The 22,727-nt window shown below is 37.4% G+C and overlaps 2 protein-coding genes across 3 annotated transcripts in view; both read left to right on the top strand.

Annotated features, from left to right (window-relative positions):
* The first annotated feature begins 975 nt into the window (after positions 1-975).
* LOC134747866 (ninjurin-A) lies at positions 976-19,364 on the top strand. 2 transcript variants are annotated; one of them, XM_063682539.1, is made up of 7 exons: positions 976-1,254; positions 10,757-10,841; positions 12,385-12,492; positions 15,217-15,306; positions 17,568-17,644; positions 18,114-18,287; positions 18,921-19,364. In XM_063682539.1, exons 1-7 carry the CDS (start codon positions 1,090-1,092, stop codon positions 19,104-19,106), a joined length of 885 nt encoding a protein of 294 aa, XP_063538609.1. In that variant the 5' UTR covers positions 976-1,089; the 3' UTR covers positions 19,107-19,364. The 2 variants fall into 2 exon arrangements, with proteins under 2 accessions (XP_063538609.1, XP_063538608.1); XM_063682538.1 differs by having other exon boundaries at positions 977-1,254; positions 18,114-18,291; positions 18,925-19,128.
* The window catches only part of LOC134747869 (23 kDa integral membrane protein-like), a 48,804-nt gene continuing 44,924 nt past the window's right edge, over positions 18,848-22,727 (top strand). Inside the window, exon 1 of the mRNA XM_063682542.1 lies at positions 18,848-18,857. The gene's annotated coding sequence lies outside the window, so the exon portion shown is untranslated. The remainder of the gene's footprint in view (positions 18,858-22,727) is intronic.

Here is a 22,727-nt window from a genome sequence, read left to right as displayed (position 1 = left end):
AAACAGTGGCGTAGCGAGAACATACTAGCCATGGGCGACCTCGCATCTGTGAGGCCCTTTTCTTTACACTGTCTCCGAAGGGGCCTCGCGCGAGTCCTCCCTTGGGGCGCGAGGCTGTGGGCGACGGCCCACTCCGCCCACCCCTAGCTACGCCACTGGTAACAAACGGTTAATGTAATAGTTGGAATGAAGAAAAGGAAATAAATTAATTAAATAATGATAACCGCGTCGGACTGAGTTCAATGACGACAATTGGTCCTTCGAGCCGGATTCCAATTTTAACGATAATTCGTACCTACCTATAATATTAATACCTAATACAGGATTCCACCATGTTATATTTATTTAATTTATTTATCGTATGGCTTCGTTTAGCAAGTCAGTGGATACAAAACTACCTATATTACACTAACAACTTAAAACCATGTTATATTATACTTGTACCTACTGCTGTGTGTACCTATTTAACTAATCGTTTAGTTTAGATAGAATATGGTATTGTTGTCATCAAACTAATATGCGTTATGCATAATTACTTGCATACCCAATGAGTTAGTACGCACTACGCATACACTCAGTACTCGAATGAATCAATAATCACTCAATGATATAACACGCGTGAGTTATTTTTAGCGATCATCTCACTAAATCAATGAAACTTGTCTGCCATCTTAGTTCAGAGTCAACGCCTTATTATTTACAATGTGGGAGCAAAGCTAATTATCGCTAAAAAGTAATTCTCAACAGTAGCAAATGCGTATGATGTAATATATCGCTATCGTTATGCTAATCGTTATATCGTTGTGTTATGCGCTGGCTTTATAGCTAGCATTATGCTGAGTTGGGTCAAATCTCGAAGCCACCGATACACTGGTTGCATTGAGCGTATCTACGACTCTGTAAGCGATGAAAATCCGCAACGGTCAGCATCCACGTTGCGTTGCTCATCAAAATGAAAAGCAAAACTTAAAACTGCAGTGTTGCTACAACATCCGCGTGAAGCGCACGCCTCGCGCTCCAAAATTACGCGATTTAAATTGTAAATAAATAAAAACTTATTGAGACAAATTATTGGTGTCAGTGAATAATATGGCTACGGAAACAAAGTTGGATATAATTTCGGAGTCTCCGAAGCGGTCGCCGAAGTTAGTGAGCCCGTTGGACCATGAAGCCGTGGAAATGGTTTTTGGGAAGCCGACATCGCTGAAAGTAGAGCCGGAGGTGCATGCTAAGGGTGAAAAAGATAAGGATCCGGTAAGTTGTTTAATTATTACAAACTTTTATTTATGTTGCAATGTTCGCATGTTCGCAAACCAATTTTCGATCACTTGTTGGTATTTGGCATACCAACTTATGTATAACCGGCCGGTGACAATGCGAGACGAGATAATACTATGCTACCTAGTTAAACCTTATACCTTAATAATTATCCACAGTTTTTATATGGTAGGTAGTTAAAATAATTTTGTAATAAGCAAAGACGTCTACTACCGATATAGGTACCACAGTGTTTGAAAGGGAGTCGAGAGTTCGAGTCTCGCCCGAGGCAGTTGATTTTTCCATTTTCCTTTATTTCATACATTGAGGTAGTTAGTTCACTAGTGACTCGAATAAAATAATACTGTGAATATTTGAACTTTGGTTCAAAAGCGCAAAATTTAATTTTCTTTATCGGCAGGTCCATGCAAAGTTCTTTCCGAGATAGGTATAGGTACGCTAACTTATAATGCTTACCTATAATAAAACCCGGGCTTTTAAAATGACACGTCATTCCTCTCCGTCTTGAGAGATAACGGAGGTAGAGACAAGATTAGTCAGTGTGTTAATTTTTATTCATTGCGGGAGAGTTTGACCTAGGTATACTTTTGGCAGTAAGTAAATTTCATGTGTGTGTCATTGTCAGTGATATAGTCATCTTTGCCGGCCGATTCGCTGAAATCAGACCAGTACAAATCTCTTCTATGATTACACAAAGTTAAACAAAATTCTCGCCTAACGAATCTCAAAGTTCGAGCTAAGTAGGTATTATTTTTGTATAATTAGAATTGGATGAAGGTCAATCGGTTCTCGCTAGGAATACGGGCGGCCGATTTCCTTTAATTTAAATTATAGTTATGTAGTGGTTAACGCGGTTTAGTTGTTTTTTTTTTGTTATTCCCCGCTACTAATACAAATTTCTTTCGCTCGCTTTTTATGCGAATAGCACACAAAATGGTGAAATGGATATTTAATGTGTATTATTTACTTAAATTATTTATTAAATGATTTTAAATTGTATATATTTGGGAGCGGCAATTTCATTGAGCATACTAACAAGCCTATATACAGAGAACTAGCTTATAGCGTAAATATACCTATATTTACAAAAAAAAAATAGCGAATTGTTTAATTCATAGTACTCGTCTCGTAGGCAATGAGGGCTAACGTTTCTGTGCTCACCAGTTGGCGCCACTGGAGATGTAGGTCCAGAAAAACAGATTTCAAAATAAATTCTTCTATGCTTATTTTTATAAAACCAATACGTTCTAATATACACGAAGGTATTTTGACGTCTAAATGTGTAATTTTTTTCAACCTGTTTAATTTTGCATATCTTTTAGACGGACCTTTTTTTCAACCACTAAGATTTATTGAGCTATACCTATTTATTGTTTACCATGATTAATCAAAGATAGACAAATATTTACCACAATTATGAATAAGGAGTGAAAGTTCCTGATAAAAAAGCTTGAAACCCCTAAAACTTCTACGAGTATGCATTTGGCATTTTGAAAGACCTCCATCTACTACACTAGCGTCCCTAGCGCATTTCATTTCATTTGATCCTGTGCCTGAATTGATGTGTACCTACCAGTTAATGGTCCAGCAGGCACATGAGAATCGATCTGAATCGTAAATTGCATTCATTTAAAATTACTACAACTGTGTAGCTCCTGAAAATTATCGCGTTTATGTACAGTCAACAAAACTATTAGTTTAGCATGCTACATATAATAACTTGCAAGATTTGACCCGTACAAACATAGTTACATATTACATACATACTTACTTACATAGACACGATTGCAGGTTAATAAAAAGCTTGTAAAAATGCATATAGGTACATTTTGGGTGGGTGGGCATACATTTTGACTGTACCAAAATACTTATACGGCATAAGTAAGGTGTTAGACAAAAATCATCATACTTACTTCTGCGAAGTTCTTTCTAATGCTAATAAAATAAACTACTTAAGTATAACGCCATACTAACCTTCATCATAATGGTCGAGTAAGTTTTTGGTAATCATTAATTAGGATAATTGAAGTCATGATTCACCGACTGCTATCCTTGGACCCTCGAGTTCATGACTAACTATGATGTCCCTTGTTTTAGGCGATGCTTAAACGAAGCTTTTGTCATGCTGTTTTGATAAGGTTTATGACATTGGTAGCACCGTTAGCTTGCGTCTCTGTACTTTTTGACCGTTTAAAGTTTAGCAACTTCAGTAATTAAGAGTTGTGTACAAAAATTTGCTAATGACGCAATAGTTGACTTTTTAGAAAACTCTGCCACAACCAGTAAGAACATTGCCTAGTAATCCGACTGTACTGATATAATTTTGGCCCGTAGTTCTTTTTATGGACTATGAGGTTGATATTTTACATTTCTAAAATGAATGCTGAAATCAAAAATCAATCCCGGTCCCGGTGAAAGTGTTATACATAAAAGCCAGGTAAATAGGCATCTACATACACTGTTTGCAACTAAAAACGTTCTGGGCCATGATAACCTGATAACCCCTGTAGTCGTACGTAAAAGTCACCTTAAATGTTGGTACGTACGTATCTAAATAACTATTACTTTGAAACACGGCATATTGTTAGTTTGAATGACTACTTTTTCTAGGAGAAATTGGAGTGATTCCAAAGTTATTTTTATGTGCGACGAATTTTTCTTTGAATGTATACATTTTGCGAAACAAACGAGATAAGCGAGATGTAGATAAGATACAATAAAACAAAAAGTCTACAATGTATGTACAAAGGCGAACTTATCCCTATAAGGCATCTTTTCGAGTCAACCAGAAAATTGTGGCAGAATACTTAAGTTATCGTTATATTACGAATTCAGTACAAAAAATACCTGTGCCGTGCCGTAGAGTTTTACGAAAATACATATTTAACCACAGCTTTTAATCAGGGAACATATTATTTTTCACCTCAGCAGCTCGAACAAGCCTACTTTCCTCACTCCAGGGTGTGAAACAAAGTATCTTTTTAATTTAGTGAAGGCCATCATGAACTGCCACTTCATACTTCGGGGTCTATTACAAATTCGAAATACATTTTAGCCTTTAATATGTTCTCACTACTGAGGTGAAAAATTATGTTTCACACGAGAGCAAAGTTATTTTACATCTCGTGTTTAAAGTCCCTCGCTACGCTCAAGATTTTAACTTAGAATCTTTCGCTTACTCGGGACTCAAAATTGAAAGAAAAAAGACACGAAACGCAAGAAAAACCAACTTTCCTCTCTTGTTGCACAAATAACTATTTACTATCGACCTTATCGTAAATACTCTTTCAATCTGTCAATACACCTGTCAGCCATTTAACTGACAGATTACAGTAGAGAAAGGTCATAAGAAGCCACAGTAAGAAGCGCATGCGCGGGTGCGTGCAGTAATCCGCGCATCGTGTGTGCGTGCCCATACTGCCCATTTCTCCGCTCTCAATGCACGATATCGAGAGAGTGGCAAATTGCAACCGAGAAATCGGCGCTCGATGAGTCGAGAAAGATTTATTCCATCACGGTAATGAGAATGCATAACATTACACTTACTTTAAGTTATAGTCTATTTTTTTATTCCGTAGACTAAAATGACATTTCATGTGTTGCTAGTTTTTTACGTCTTATAAATATAAATATAAGACGTAAAAAACTAGCAACACATGAAATGTCATTTAAGTCTACGGAATAAAAAAATAGACTATACGGGTCGACAAAGTTTTGAGGAGAAACGCAGCTGAAATCAGCAGTTTCAGCAATCTCAGTCATTATTTTTTAGGTGACTTAAAGAACAGGAAAACGTTTTCTCACCTATTGTTTTAAAATCTGTTATAGAAACAATTTCTATAGAGATGTACGAGTATTATCAATTAAGGTTGAAATAGCTTCAACATGTATGATGCCTATAAGGCAGACAGGTAATGATTTAACCCTTTTCCAGGCATAGTACGATTTATCGACCACATAACGTGTCAATTTAATATCAACCTTAGCAATCCGATTTAAGGTTCAAATTAATAAACATACAATTCATTGGAATATATTTGGATATTTTGGGAAATCTTCTAGATTGGGACTTGGAAAAGAGTTAAAGTTCCTCCTTATAGGTCTTCTGGAAACTAGACTAATATTGACCGGGATATAGACCGTGAGCTCTATCGTCAAAATATCGGGAGCTCATTAACAATACAAAAGGTAATCACGGTCTATCCCGGTCAATATAAGTCTAGTGAAACTAACCGTGAATCATTCAAAACTCTTCTGGAAACTAATTAATTACATTGAAGGTTGAACGGTAAAAGTAACTAATATTTTCCATTGCCACTTCTCAGACCACTACCTTGAGCCTTGGAGGATTCCAAGAGATCCACAACCAGTCAACCACTAACCAGTCATCTTACAGGACACAATGACTCAACATCGCTATGCCAAGGATATGCACTTTGCTAGTCTACTTGTATTACAACTTTAATTACTCAGAAATCAGGGCTAGTCCCTTGGTAGCAAACAGACTATGACATACATATTAATTAGATATACCTACTTTATTGTAATAAAATTGTAGTGTAGTTCGTCCTAATTAGAAACCTCGAGGAAAACTTTTTTCACGTCATAATTACATTGTTTATCGAAATTTTTCATCAGTGCGAAAGAGGCAGAATACAAATGAAAAAACGTGACCACTTTTGATATTCATAGCGGCCGCTAACGGCCGCTTGAATGTACCAAAGCGTAACCGGACTGGAAAATTCGAAAAGATCTTGGAATATACTGTAACATGAGCAAATAATATTAGACAAGCCAAGTTTTTCAATATTTAAAAATAAATTATTTTCTCCAGAAATTCCTTCAAAACAAGTGACAAACTGACAATTTCTCTAAGAAGATTGATACACAAACAATCTACTACATTTGCTGAAACTGTTCTTATAAATCATTTTGTATAATTTCTGTAGTTCCCAATAACAAGATGCTTCCAATAAGGAATTGTATTCTCCGGATGAGTTGGCAACTCGTTGATATGATTCATTAATACTTGAATGGAACAATAAACATTGTGTTGGTTTGGTTGATGGAAGCCGATTGATAGCGAGAGGTGACCTGCGGACAAATCGAATGGTTTGTCGTTAGATTCGACGCAGGTCGCACACCTTTACATAATAGTAAAAAAACACCTATTTACTTTGTACGACTGCAATAGCTCAAACTAATAATGAGTATCATGACTGAATCATCATACTTAATTAGTGAATTGATGGCTGAAATGTATCCAAGTAGCGACTACTCAACAGAACTCACTTTCTGTCACTGTCCAGTAAAAAAAATTGGCTTTAACCTCCACTTACTTAGTTAATTAAATCTAGTCATCGAGATTTTTCGCAAAACTGCGAGTAAAGTTATATGTTTCAACTTCTAAGCATACAAATAAATCGTTGGTCAGTCGCATATTTCGGAACAGCGAAAGAATAACGACATAAATAGTATAGTGCCCTAAAAATCCTTCGTTACACATACGATACGACGTTGTTATTCGAAAGTAAGTGTGCGTGTATGTTTGTATGTGGTGTGAACTGTGGAACCGGTTGTCATATTATTGGCAATGCCATCGCATCAACTCTCAATCGCAGCCTTTCGCGGTGACTTAGATCCCTGTGACGCTTGGGTAAAACCTCGTCAATAATTTAATCAAACATTAAATATTTGCTATGGTGAATCAGCCGACTATTCCTACGAAACCCAAATATTTAAAAATGATAACCAAATAACTATAATTGGGTTTTTTAACTTCAAAACTTTGATTACGTAGTAGGTACTTGTTCAAACTGGTTTTGAATAAATTAGTAAAAAGGTGTGTCTGAGTCTGATGTCGCTGGAGTCCGAGAGAAACGGTACTATAGTCTTTAAGAGAAACGGGGACGACGGCTCTGGATAATGACATTATGGAAAATATTTTCAAATAATTGGATGTATATTAACCATAGCTATGCCCCTACGTTTGACTTTTTTTGGATTTTTTGATTATGGTAAAAATTAGGAGCGAAAAACAGATTTCATACAAATTTTTAAATGCTCCTATTATAACTTATAATAATTAAAATTCGAAAAAAAAACGTAGAGGCATACCTGTGTGGTTGATTTACAACAAATTGTGTCAAAATATTTTTAAAATGTTAATATCCAGAGGAAAACGAGGACTACATTTGTATGAAAAGGCGATTTCGCGCTTGCAATTACGAGTACCTACATATCAACGGTGGAAATTTCAAATGTCGTAAGGGGCATATGGCCGTATGGTATGTCCCATACGACATTTGAAATTTCCAAAAGATTACCTTACCCGTATAAAATCAGAAAGTCGAATCGCAGTCGGTCTCGTTAACTCTGCACCATATTTGATAGCACAGAACGTGAAATTGTTATTTTAAACATCATAGCATATCTATGCTTTCTATGTATATAAGTGTTTAGCGGAAGCGAAGTGGAAGTTGAACTTCTTCAACTTTAACTTCTCACACTTCTTCAACTTCAACTTCTTCATTTTCTCCAAGTTCTTAAATTTCCACGACTTCTTCAAGTTCTCTAATTTCTTTAACTTCTCCAACTTCTCTTACTTCTTAAAATTCAACTTCAACTTTAACTTCTCCAACTTCTTCATCTTATTCAACTTTAACTTCTTCAACTATTTCATCTAATTCAACTTCAACTTCTACAACTTCTAACTTCCCCAACTTTTCCAACTTCAACGTCAATTTCTCCTACTTCTTTAAATTCTCCAACTTCTTTATCTTCCTAAACTTCTTCAACTGCAACTCCGCACAAAAAAACGCCTGTTATATTCCAACAGTGCATTGAGGATGATTGTTTGATCGTCATCATTTACTTACCTACCAGCCTGAAAATCGTGATATCGAGGAGTTAACATACTTACAGCTTAGCATTTTTATAAAGACAACAATGGACCATTTGCTGGCGTTTTTGCATTTAGAAACTATCGTGATTCGTGACAATAATATTTTTATCGTTATATGTATTTCAACAGTGCATCAAGAATGAAATGATTGTTTGATCGCCACCTACCTACCTTAATATATAAAAATTTTTTTTAGCGTGAGCCTTAAACTGATTCAATGTCCACGGTGCCACCCACACCACACCTAACCACTCACAAGCTAAGTACACCTGAGTACTTACCTTGTATAAAATTGTATACCAATGATGTGATTAATATTTCATTTCATCTTTAATAATCCCCACCTAATGCAACGTTCAAAAAGGCTAGAATAAGTATCTAATCAATTGCTTGAATCTTCATCACGCTCGAATATGGGTACCTGCAGACATGTACCTTATTGAGTATTCTAGAAATAAGTGAAGCGCCTATTTCCAAATCATGTGAAACGCTGACGCAACAAATCTTAGCCTTCTTACAATAGTCTCATACAGTTTTTGTTAACCGAAGGCCGCCATACAATATGATAAACAGTTGAGTCAATATTGTGTAGGCGGGGTCGATGTACTCCCGCGGATCACCTCCCGAAATATTAAAAATAGATCTGATATAGATACTAATCTTTAGTTACTATAACAGTATAAACATCAATAATATTAGCACTACTTTATAGGGTTTCTCAATAAGAGATGGGTAATTAACCACCTGGTCCATGGTTTTTGGCGTATGCACTGTTTTTTTTACATGATCTATCTAACCCTAAATTCAGGAGAGAAGAATGAAAATGTTTATTCTTGAGCATAGATGTTTAGGTACTTAGAACCTTGTCATATATTTTGATATTTCTTATAATAGGCATTCTTATGGAAATCGAGTTCCATGGACGCTTGATGGACGCATGGAATGCTGTCTATTTACTAGATTCGAAATCAAGGCTGAAACAAACAGACGGCACTTCTAACATAATATATTATTAAGGATTCCTATTCTAGTCGGGATCTCTTAGACCCATTTCGAGTGTATGCTTTTTAGTGTTTTAACTTTGTTCACGGAACACCTATTTTTTGTAGGTATGATATAATACGAGGCAAACGAGCAGACGAATCGGCTGATGGTAGTAGAGAGGCAGGAAGTTTCTGAAAAACGCACAGTTGATGACTGCCAACCGTCTAAGTGGTGAAGATGGAAATGTTGTTGCGATGGCGGAAAGAAGCGGCAGGGGTTAATCCGAACAATTCCTAGGAGCACCTAAGAATGACGAAAATTTATATGTGATAATAAATGTTAGGCACAAAGCTGTAGGGTCTGTCAGCTGTTTCTGGCCTATTTGCAGCTGTGACAATTACAGCGTTTGTGTAGCCATGAAAACAACTGGCCGTGGCCTCTGTCGTTTGTGACTTGTCTAAACTAAGTCTAAGAAACCATTGAAAAATAACTCTTAATGGCTTTACAATAAGGTCATTATGTCATTACTTTTGCCGTCTCCGTGTCTAGCAGATGCTAATCAAAACAGTTGAATACAGATTTTATATTTTGTGTTTATAGGAAGGTGCTATACTGGCTATACCTACTATAGGTGGTTGGTCTGAACAAGGGTAAAAGAGATAGCATTATTATGATCTTAGTCGCCAGTTGGCCAGTTGGTATTGCGGCAAGTATACCTAATATAGCTGTAGTTTACGCTTCAATACTTTTAGAGTTTTGAATGATTCACGGTTAGTTTCACTAGACTTATATTGACTTATATAATACAAAAGGTAATCACGGTCTATATCCCGGTCAATATAAGTCTAGTCAATACTTTTGTTTGGTTTAGGCACAGAATGTTAGGATTAAACGAACTTACCTGAAGTGAAGTTCAATCCTGATTATATGAAGTGTGATTATCTTATAGCCGAGCCGAGAATGCCGGAAAGGAGGAGTTTTATTCATAAGCAGTGGCTGCTTTTGCAGCAGTATGATGTATATACTTATTCAAAATCGATGCAAGTTTTCCGGTTAAATAATGCATCACCGCTTCCTACCGTGTCAAGGCCGGACTGCCGATAGCAAACTATGTCAAATCAGTGTACTTTAAAGAGGAATGATTTATTTAGCCCAAATGATAGGTAATTAGTGCACACGTGGTAGAAAGGATAATTCCTGGGGGCCTAGCCAAGTGATTATCGTTTATACAAAACGCAAAACGAAACTTAAATAATGTTTGGAAATGATCACGTCAATTTTCGTTGCTTCTGTCATCCAATTACATTTTCACTTTTCGATTGGTGTTTTTGGATACAAGTGTCATGTTGGCTACGACCCCAGGGGTAGGCTCAACTTGGTTGCTTTGTTGCAACTACCATTCATATTTGTACATAGTGCGGACACTCGGTGGCAAAATTTGTTTAACCCTCGTGCCTTGAAACCCTAGCAACGATCTTAAGATTCCAAATTAAAATTTAGGAATTTTCCTTTATAAACGACTAAGGGATCCAGGAAGATATATTACTGGATGGATAGTACAATATTAACCGTTGTCAATTACGATTCCAGCACGTGACCCTCAAGGACAAGGACTCGGAGCCTTCGCAGCCCCTGCTGGAGCCACATCGAGAGAAGCAGCAACCGCCGCTAGCTGGTAAGGCAGCTTAACAACGTCCAAAGTACTGGACATTACGTACATTAGTAGGTGACATTTGGATGACGACTGTCACCTTTTAGGGTGTCCGCCAGCTGGCGCGGGTGAACAGAGTGGGCGCCAGTTAGCGTTGCTCATAGGTATACTACAATATTTTGGCGTTAACCCACTCTGTGCAACTATGCGCCAGCTAGCGGGCGCCCTGAACTCAACTATCATAATAGTTGAACTGCATGAACTCTTTTATCCTTAAATTAGATTACATGCCATTGTAATCGCATATAACAATTAAAAATCCAAATGAATGCACTTTGTAGCGTATTCTCCTGGATTCTCAAGTATGCGTTTATTGTCGGCTGGTATTAAGTACTTGAAGATTAACAAAGAGGTAATTTAATGAATCATAATTATAGTCGTCACGACATACTTAAGTAGTAATAAAAGCCTTGCATGCATATCCTGGCCACGAAGTATAGTCAATTAGCTATAGTTAGATAGGTACCTACTAAGTAAGTGCTTTCAATAACTTATTGCTTCTAGCTTTTTTGTAAATTCAAAAACTATTTTTTTCGGATGCCCATGGATGTTCAATTAGCTTGTAGTCAGCATTTAAAACATTGTCACTTCGCTATAATGTAGGTAGATAATGTCCGTTTCTACGCAACTAGGAATCTACGGTATGTAAGTAGGTACCTACCTTACCTACTTACATATAATCGTACCGTACGAGTACAGCCCGGTTCACATAATGTTACTATACTGCGGGCTACCGCTACCGGTCTTGCAAATGTAGTTAGACATTGTTTGTATCTATGCAGTATTTAAAGGGTACACGGAAAGAACATAACTAGTCACTTTTTTCGGAAAATTAGATTTTCATCTCAAAATGTAGAGCTCTTAATAAGAGCTCATTAAGAGCTCTACAGTTATATCTTTTGCTACCACTGTATAATATATGTAACACAACTTTTTTTAGTTAAAAAGACGGTCATACATTTTGACATGGATCCATTTTTAAAACCGCCATTACTCAAAATGTTACTTAAGTGACTGGACATCAAAGAGTAGTATAAGGACTAGACATGTTCTTTCCGTGTACCCTTTATTTGTCATTGACCAAACAGGCCCTGTCAAAATTGTATGCGTCATTTCCGCGCCTGAGAAAAAACAAAAGACGTGCGAATGGCTTAGTTTTTTGTTACAACTTACAACCGGCCAGTGCGCGCGGTGGCTGCACTATGCAGGTTTTCCATGTTACAGTTTTTCAAACTATGTCGTGTTACATATCAAATGAAAGACCTTATTTTAAGAATCTCAAATATATATATTTTTTGCAGTCAAGCGTGAGTCGGACTTAATTACTTAGTTTTTGAATCGGCCCCTACGGGTTTTTTAGACATTAGACATTTCACTCACGTTTCACATAAAAAAATACATTGTTAAAAATTGTGTAATGTATGGAACCCTTGGAACGTATCACAACTTATTTTTGTAAGCTTCTTAATTTTATTTGCTTCACGCACGCTTCTTATCCTTCGTGCAGGTCCCGAGGTAGATGACCTGGAAGGGACTCCAGCAGCCCCCGCACCGTACCCCGGCATCGATGACGGGCTACTGGAACCAAACGACAAGAAACTAGAACTTGATGCAGGTTGGTTCTACAGGATTGTAATGTGGTAAATGTCCACTTTTAGTGTTGCGCAGTAACGCTATAGTTTACTGCGACATAAACGCATATTGCTTGTGTCAGCGACAACTTACATGTATAAAAGGTTAGGCATTATCAAATAAAGGGTTCTATGACTACTTGAGACAAGCCTTGTCACTGTGCTCCGCCTAATCCCCATAACGTCACGTTGCGCACCCTACAACGATATCTGGAGTTATCACAAACTTTTGCGTCTATTGCAGACGATTTATGCATTGCTGTTTAGACAGCGGGTTTGGTGACTGTGGAGGCTGTGGAGGCTGATGCGTGAGCGGCACGACCTTCCACATTTTTGGCAGAGAAAACTCATGCCACCTGAGGTTCCAGTCCCGGTTTGCTTTCTGCGAACTTCTATATTGGAGGACTTCTATACTTCAAATATTGGAGGATATTGTTTTAACCCTTTATACTCTACGGGGTGAATTTGTAGGTCACGCGGAAAAACTTTTATTATGAGACCAACTCGAAAAAGCCTATCTCATAGTTTATAGTTTTCTAGGGATTGTGTTTTTTTGTGATTTTGGGATAGTTCGCAGTGTGAGGCTAAAAGTCGAAAAATACAACCAACGCTGCACTTGCCGAGCCCTTATTGCTCCTGAAATTGCCGATATGCTTTTTTGCTAGCATATAGACGGCATTTCATATTAATGGTCAGTGTTGCATTTGAATCTTAGTTGTCAGTCTTTGTATTTGGTTGCGAGTAGTTGCGGTTGTAATTTTATCGTCTATCACCTCTATATCTTGTCACGTCGACAAAGTGTTTCAACGTCAAAATTAATGTTTAAATTTCTATGAAAATATGACGTTCGTTAATGACACTCCCACACTTTGGTCTATTCAAATCGGTGCAAATTTAGCTTAGAATGACTCTACATCCCTAATTGTTAGAAAATGACATTGACGACCATTGCTACGATGACATACGATAAGAACACGACAGTTGTAGGCCCGCAGCACCCAGCGCTAGATTTTATGGTGAAACATTTTTGGTGTTTATAAACCGCGCTATTTTTGTGACAGTCATAAATTTGTTGACTCCGCAAATGGCAAAGACTTATAAGGAAATACAATTATATTTAACACATAAACAAGGCTGTTATCTATTTGCCGCAAACCGCAGCGATAACGTTGTTGGTTTGAATTGAACTCACAGAGTCTATAGGTACCTAAGTCAGTACAATAATTAGATAATTACGGCGTTGTGATAAGTGCACCAATTGATGCTATGTTTAAAATCGGACACCTACCCACCCAACTTACTTACGTACTTAGACTATCTTTTCCTACTGACTCTTATTTGCCCGAGGAATAATAAAAAAACCGGGCAAGTGCGAGTCGGACTCGCGCACCAAGGGTTCCGTAGCATTATGCAAAAAACGGCGAAAAAAATTACGTTTGTTGTATGGGAGCCCCACTTAAATGTTTATTTTATTCTGTTTTTACACGACTGCCCAAAAAAGGAGTGTATTGTTTTTAGTATTTGTTAGCGGCAACAAAAATGCATCATCTGTGAAAGTTTCAACCGTCTAGCTATCACCCTTCATGAGATACAGCCTGGTGACAGACAGACGGACAGAGGAGTCTTAGTAATAGGATCCCGTTCTTACCCTTTAGGTACGGAACTCTAATAGTCCTTCGAGTCTTCAATCGCTCGAAGTTGTCGACTACTTACTTACCTATAATGGGATTTCTTCCGACGTATACATATGTATATAAATATGTATTAATGGACCTTCCCGCATTAGTCCCATAGGTAAGCTGCTAGAGTTAAACCAAGACATGTCTACAACTGCATTATGATAGCACACGCAGTGAAAGTGTTATTTGTACGTCATAATTTCATAGCGCAGTTTAAAATAACACTGCGTGTGCTTTCAAAATCGTTACGGACTTATGTTGGTCTAACTCTAACAAATCGACGAAAAAATGTGACAATCGTGGAGTTCTAAGCGATCGAGAGGATCTCCGAAAAATTACTAGAACCGTTGTCTCTCGTCACCATAAGCATCACTCCCACTCCCTTTTTGCTTAGAACCGCTATCCTATCCTACTAATTTAAATAATTAAGAAATTAATTCATTACTTCTGCACTGACTCAAGTCATTACTCCTGCTTCCCCTAGGTATACTTATTTTCAACACCATGGGTATAGCTTTAACATATTGAGATAGATCGTTGCTGGCTTGTTAACCTTGGTGTCAGGAAGTGGTGACCGTTGCCTATCCTTTGGATAACGGTGTCCTTAACCAACATAATGTGCTACTGATAATATTTCATTCAATCTTTATGCACACGGAATGTCGGTCACTGTATGACAATTTTATTACACACCATTAATAAGTTCTTCGAATTCATTAGAGGAACTCCTTTGTAAGGATCAGCACCTGCTTATTTAGGCATTAAGTGTTAAAGTTTTCGGATTACGTTACGCGGTGGCAAACCTTCGAACGAGAATAGTCCCGGTACTTACATGATAAGGTGGGTCCACACAGAACGAGCTGCCCGCGAGGAAATTGCCTCGGTCGGTCGGTGTAGACGCACTTCTACACAGACCGAGCTGCTTCGCGCGGCAATTTCCTCACGAGGCGGCTCGTTCTGTGTGGATCCGCTTATAAATGTATCTATATTATATTGTAACTAAAACTGTTTGTCTGCTTGGTGTTTCAGACAGCGATGAGTCACACAAGGAGCCGCCGGACTCGGAGCAAGAGGGTAAATGGCTGTGGCCGTCCGGGGACGACGAGCCCGACTATCCTGGTGACTGGACGCACTGTCAACAATATAGTTGAACGAGCACTCTGGATGGAACGTTTACGCCAATAGCGATAGAGATTGAGGGGCACGATTTTTGAAAAACTACTTTGGTAATAGCCCCTTCGAGTAAAATAACGGCAACAATCAATAAGTCGTCGTTGAAGAAAAAAAAAATAGTATTTTTATTTTGTATAAGTGGGGGAGAGTGGGGTACAGTGGATTTTTTGCAATAGACAACTGCTAATATTTCTTGTAAAGAGATAGCGCTCTACGTTTCACTACTCTTATTGGTGCCCTCATGCCCTGGCCATTATATTAGGGGTGTTTACCAAAGGTTTAGCAGAATCATTACGCTGACCTTTACGACCTTTCATTCATCTGGTATTCGAATATATTACAAGTTCCCGTGATCGCTCCGAACGGCTCGGCGTCGCTACTGGCACAAAATAAAATAGTACCCACTTGGAAACTACGCCAACCGTTTTATCATATTAAGTTCGAACTTCGAATCAGTCAAGTTTATTTTCCAGAGTGGTCTTTCAGGTAGTGATAAATACTTACGTGACAACGACTAGATGCCCGTTTGAGCTTTAAATTCAGAAATCAATGTGGATGACTGTAACATGTCTTGGTTTAAGACATTTAGGGCCAGTTGCACCAACCATACTTAACAGACTGATCAACATCACTCAACCAAGTACTATGAAAATTCCTATACAATAAAATTTAGCGAACGCTTTAACGGTGACAGACGGTTTGGTGCAACCGACCCTTACTCTCATAAGAATATTTACTTATAATTTCTATCTTCTTCTTCTTCAGTCTATCTTAGCCAGTTATCCTGAAGTTGCACGAATAGGAGGGTTGCGGTTTTATTATCTATCACATCGTGTCACTATCGCGCTTAGATACTTTGATTTATAACGTGACAACTGACGGCTACAATATAAAAGACGATAAAAACGAAACCATCATAGGCCCGCTGAAAATCCCCTTTTATTACTTACAATCAAGATTAAGTTGAAAAAAATCAATCAAGTCAATTTCCTATACCTTGTACGAATTATGATCGATGTCACGTAGGTTGATGTAATTTGCATGTTGTTATTTGTCTATGTTGTTGACAAATATACTATGCGCCAATTGCGCCACTATAGAATAATTATTTTACATAATGGAACAATTAAAGCTAGCTTCGTTTACTTTAGCTTGGATCAAAAAAAAACCAAAAGACACCGTAGCTACTAGAAATATACTTACTGTAAAAGATCTGTAAAAAAAACTGTTTGAAATCGATAGAATTATAAGCTATTTTAAGACAGGCCGATTTAAATTGTTCCTCGCATTACATTACTAGCATGGCATGTCGCATGTTACAAAGAATCTAGAATAAAGAATTAAATATTCCTATCGTACATTTTTACATACCTACAAGTTAAGTTATCTTTGGTATAACGTTGTACATCTAGCCGCAAAATTTCAGGGCCACTTTATGAATGAATTCCATTAATAATGTGCCCATGCTATTTTGCAGCTTGCTGTACCTATACGTACCCTGTCCATCTCAAATTTAAAATCGATTGTATTTTACTTTCTCCCGTTTCAAAGTAAAATACTTAAATCGATTTTAAATTTAGATGATATTTTTTATTTAATTTGGATTTAAAACTTACGCATGTTATCAATATTATTGCATGATTTAGCTTATAGTACAGACAGCATCAAAAGTAATGGATCAGACTACGCGTCAAAAGTATCTACATTCTCTAATAGATTAACAAAAATATATGATGTAGAGCAATGAAACTGTGACAGATACTTTAGAACAAAATATATCTATTTGGTAAAGAATTCCAAGACGGCAGATGCTTTTGGAGCGTTGTTTCATCTGGTACTATTGAAGCTGACATCGCTAATTGCGCATTGCATACGGATTGCGCCGAGTTTTTGACAACATAACATAAAGGTAGAGGGGTCGGCTGGGAGAAAAATCTAGCTCAGCCGAGTCGGGCATGCTGCCTGATAAAGGATACCTCTGACAAAAAAACTGCGCATTGCATTAAAATTTATCTGGTCAATAGCCGAAGTAGTCACTAGCTATGTTATCGTATAGTGCTCAAAATTATGCATAACAAGATTTACTTTTTTTTGTTTAAGTAAATCATGGGGGCTTTACCTCTGAATTTCGTCGCTACTTATTTAGCGGAGCTTTTAAGACATAAAGTCTAAATATGTACTATAATCATGTCAATGTGTGATTTCAGATGGCGTTCACGGTTTTAGCAACGGACTGGACACGCGGTTTGGTGTTGACCGTCCTGGGTCTCCGTTTCCACCAGGGGTAAGTATAGCATATCAATTACCTACAGCCTTTGACCGCCAATGACGTCAACTGACGCGAGCGGTTTTCCAACACGGTTTAAGATGACGCGCCGCACACTATATTAGGCGTTAGGCGTGGTTTTCAAAGGGTTACTGCAGAGGACAATATAAATCAGTTTATCTTTTTCCTGTAATATTTTTTGGCCAGGCATTGAAGCTCGTCTCAAAAGAGACTGACCCATCCTCCCACCATGAGCTGATGTTCATGGTTGCGGACTGGATAGCTTTAGTATCCGGCAATTTACGTGTTAATTCTTGCGTCTGATGACTTCGTTATTTCTAGACATTAAATTGGTAAAGCCACAGCTAAAAAGATTTAGATAGTCTTGTTTTAGATTTCTGTACATCTGTCATCTTTATTAGACCATTTCTTACTTTCACTTATTTCAATTTATGGTTGTACCAATTGTTACAAAATCGTGTTCCAGTCGATCCCCGATGTGAACACCTACCAGCAGAAGAAGAATTTGGCCCAAGGCATGATGGACTTGGCTCTTCTGTCAGCCAACGCGAACCAGCTCCGATACGTCCTCGAGTCTTCCAACGTGCACCCATACTTTTACCCGAGCCTGGCGTTTATATCCATCAGCATCCTACTGCAGGTTGGTTATTTATACTACAAGCCGTGACACAAGCCTACAAGTACAAGGACAGGGTTGTTCTGTCAGCCAACGCGTACCACTAACTACGATGTACCTCGAGTCTTCCACCACGCACGGCACGCACCCATGCTGCTACCAGAGCCTGACGTTTTATTAGTTTATAATTTATAATAGTTATATTTTAGCCCTAGTATATATGATATCCATCATGGTCGTTCTCGCAAACGTCAACCAGCTACGATATCTATTTAATACTTTTTCTACAAAACGAAGTGTGGCTTTTGCACTAAAGACTCGTTGATGTCTTTTGTGCTATTGTTTTGCTTTATCTTGTGTGGTCTGTGATTAGGCGAGTCCACACAGAACGAGCCGCCTCGGAAATTGCCACGCGAAGCAGCTCGGTCTGTGTAGATGTGCCTCGGCCGAGGCACGTCTCTACCGACCGAGCTGCTTCGCGCGGCTATTTCTCGCAAGGCGGCTCGATTCGTGTGGACCCGCCTATTGTTTCATTAATCATTATATAGTTGACCAAAGTGTATGCGAATATAATTTTCGGTTTACGACGTCGCAATTCAAATACTATAGTCAACGAGTAGAAACAATAGTGTTAACGTTATTTTTTTACGTTTTCAGATAGCAGTAGGCGTAGGGCTGATAATGAACAGCCGTTACGACGTGAACGACAAGAAAGACATCTGCAAGGCGGACAAGATCAACAATATGACGGTGCTGGGCGTGTTCCTCGTCACCATCGTCAACGTGTTCATCACCTCGTTCAGTGTGGCCACGCCGCAGACCACGGCTATAAATGGCGTTTAAGCCCTCGAATACCGGAACGCGGATCCGCGTACGAGGAAACTATTAGAAAAAAAAAACCCGGCACACGAGAGGTATGACCGCAGGCAACGAGACCACCTCTACTACTAGACGGAGCACATTAAGACAATCGAGGTCACCACACATAAACGCTCCCGCACAAATTTAGTATGGGAGCGCGATCGTTTATTTCAAAGTAAGCTTTATGGGCGTACCTGGGATGTTATGAAACTAATAAGTAAAGCCCTTGCTAGACGGACGCCGACAAGCCCCTCGGACTGCGTGGCCTTGGTCTGGACGGACCGTGTAGACAGTTGTTTCCAATAAAATTTAATACAAACATTACCAAGGTTAGACGGTCTGAAGGCTTGTCAGCGACCGTCTAGCACACTCTTAAAGCATACAAATATGTATGCAGAGGTGCTATAGTAAGCTAATAGTTTTGCTGATTGTACGAAAAACCTCAAAAGTTGCAAATAAGATAGTAAAACCTACCTGTAACTAAAATAATGATATTTTGATGCAACTAATAAAATCAAAACGTATTCTTAAGACCAAGATCTAAATTAGTGTAAGTACCTACAGTACTTAAAGTACATGTATGCGATTTAACTTATGATATTTACTTAAAGTGCCTGACAAAAATAGTTGTAGGTTTGTAAAGTACTGACAATGCAATAAATACTGTGGCACTAGACGAAATAACATTCTTAACTAATTATTTTACCGCCATACCTTATTAAATTAGGCGCCGCAAAAGCGTTTATCTCTGCTACTGTATGGCGCATAATGATTTCGTGTTTTGTATTCCCGTCGGGACAAATTTGTAAAAGATAGGGTTCTTAGTTACCTACTTTACCTAAACATTGGCAGGGCAGACAAGTGCTAAATTATGTATATTACACAACGCCATCTTGAGCCAGATTTATCAGACCCTGTCTTTCCCTCGTCTGTACCCTGTACTCCCCGTCTTTTTACACTGCTTTAAGTTATAATAGGGTAAGGAATCCCTTGAAATTGAAAAGTATAATAAGCATTTAACAATTGAATCTCAGCTACGATATTTAAAGCTCATACCTATAATATTGCATTTATACTTTTTAAGGCAACATAGTATAGTTGAATAAGGATTATATTTACTTTTTTTAAATAAAGAAATGTGGAACTAAGAAAAATTACTCAAGATTTGATCTGTATTTTTTCACATCTATTATGAAAGTTTTGTTACTTAATTATAGGATACAATTTAAATTATATGTATAACGAGTTAGTTCTATGTAAATATGTATTATATATAAGATAAAGTTGTAAAATTTATTTATAATCATAGTCTTCAGTTCACTTGGCGACACCTAGTCACAAAAAATGGAAGACCTACGTGGGTAGTTGTTTATTTTGTTGTAGATTTTTTTCTTTCAGATTTCGATAAAATTTAGTGGATAGATAATAGAGTTCCCTATTCTGTGCTTGAATAGTAAGCGCAATTTCACCTAGTCCTAAAAAACCTTCCACTGAATTGCGAAAACGTATCGTGTTTACGAAAACGTAATGGTGTTTTCACCGTACCGGCTGGTAAAGGCTCTCTTGATTGTTTAAAAACTGATGAAAAAATTTAATTTTATCCACGTGTGGGGCAAAGTAATCACATGCAAATTTTGTGTTGTTTCTTTATGTTAGCTGGTAGAATTTACTTTTAAATAATGATTTTGAATGACCAAGCTAACTCTGTGCATGGCATAGCTAAGACAATTAAACTACTTATGAAAATCTCATCATAAACTTTTATTCACACTTTGATCCGTAAAAGTCGGTTGCAAAGTTAGCTCAGATGAACTTTAACTCTACCAACATTAGTTTTGTCAACCAATATACATAGTATAAACCAAACATATTTTTGTGTAGAGAGAAAAAAATAATTAAAATGTGCAATAAAAAAATGTTTTTTTTTTACCAATGTATTTTAAATTAAATGACCCTCTATGTTTTTAATAAAATAAATAATGGCTACGCAAATTCCCGAGGCCGAAGGCCGAGTTCCAGTTTTCGTGAAACATTACGCTATCGGCTATACTAGCGGAGCGCCCCTAGCGGCGAATTCAGACGAGACAACCCTTTTTGCTCTAGGGCAAATGCCCCGGTTTTGGCCACCTTAGCACCCTTTTTGGCTAGTTTTAATTTTAATAAATAGATAGAAAACTATGATATTAACAATCTTTTCTTTTAGTTTTTAAAGCGTTGTGTGGTAACGAATAGTTTGTAATGATATATAACGAATACATTTATTTTATATTAAGATTAGTTTAGACAATAAACGGCCAAAACCGGGGCATCTGCCCAACGCCGTCAACGGGCTATCCCACACTTAATCTAAATTAAGATGAGATAAAACTATTAGTATCGGAACCTTATCTCCTAAATACTAAAATGAAAACGACCTCTGAATTTGGGCAAAGCCACCTTTAATAAAGGCAATATAATTGAAAAATAAGCGTTTAACAATAACATAATCATACAACTTAACGTTACCAAGTAATGTGCAAAATCACATCAAATAAATAGATGATAGATAAATTTTTAAGTCTTTCATAAGTTTCTTTTGTGTAATGGGGTTATTCTAAACCGCTGTTTTTACTATAAATAAAAGTAATAGATATAATGACCCTGAGGCTGGTACAGGTAGGTACCAAAATTAAAATTTAGTTTTTAGAAGCGTTTCTAAAACTCGTCAGTATTTCCATTGTCTATAGTCTATAGTAGCCTCACATGTTTCTCATTGCCCCATTTCACTGTAATTTTCGAGTGCTGACGCGTTGGCCACGACATTGCGTGACTGGCTTCGGCTAAGGCGACAACCACAGCTTGGAGCGAGACACAGCGATCGGACCATTCGTTCCCACCTATGGTTTTCGCCTTAGCCGCAGCCAGTCGCGCAATGTCGTGGCCAGCACGTGTGTCAATTTTAAATCGTTTGATGGATTTATAAATAATATCACAAACTAAATAGCTACGTAAGTAAATTTACAAATATTGGTCGCATCGCAATATATGAATAAAAAGCTGTTTACATAGGTATACTTATTTATAGACTTATAAATGCAATAAGGGCTTCTAGTAAATGTACAGTAAGAAGATACATAAAGAATAAGTAAATTGTACAACTAGTAGACATTTTTATATATTTGTATTCCTTTTAATATACTGTAATATTTTACAAAAGGCGCAGTGGACGCAACAACTGTGAGCGGTAAATTTTCATTTTGTTTGTTTATTAATGTCACTCTAATAGGTACAGTATAACAGTTTTGGGTAGATATGATGTTTTAAGTACCTACAATATATGATGAGTTGATTTGCTACGTTTTTGAAACTTTTGGAATTCTGTGTAAGATTATTAAGGGTTATAAGTTATAACCCTAAAATATTCACAATTTTGGTGTAGGTAGTTGACTTCGGGATCTATTCGATCCTCTGAAAACGTTTTTGTAAATTATTATTTAATTAAGTTTTAAGTGTTATTTAAATATTTCAATAGACAAAATTATTGATAAAATTCAAATATAAGAGCATTATAAATTCTATGGCAGTATAGATATATCACCGTGAGATAGTGTAAAATTGGCAAAT

The sequence above is a fragment of the Cydia strobilella genome, chromosome 15 (genome assembly GCF_947568885.1).
Source record: "Cydia strobilella chromosome 15, ilCydStro3.1, whole genome shotgun sequence".
Classification (NCBI taxonomy): domain Eukaryota; kingdom Metazoa; phylum Arthropoda; class Insecta; order Lepidoptera; family Tortricidae; genus Cydia; species Cydia strobilella.
This window is presented reverse-complemented; position numbering and strand designations above follow the sequence as displayed.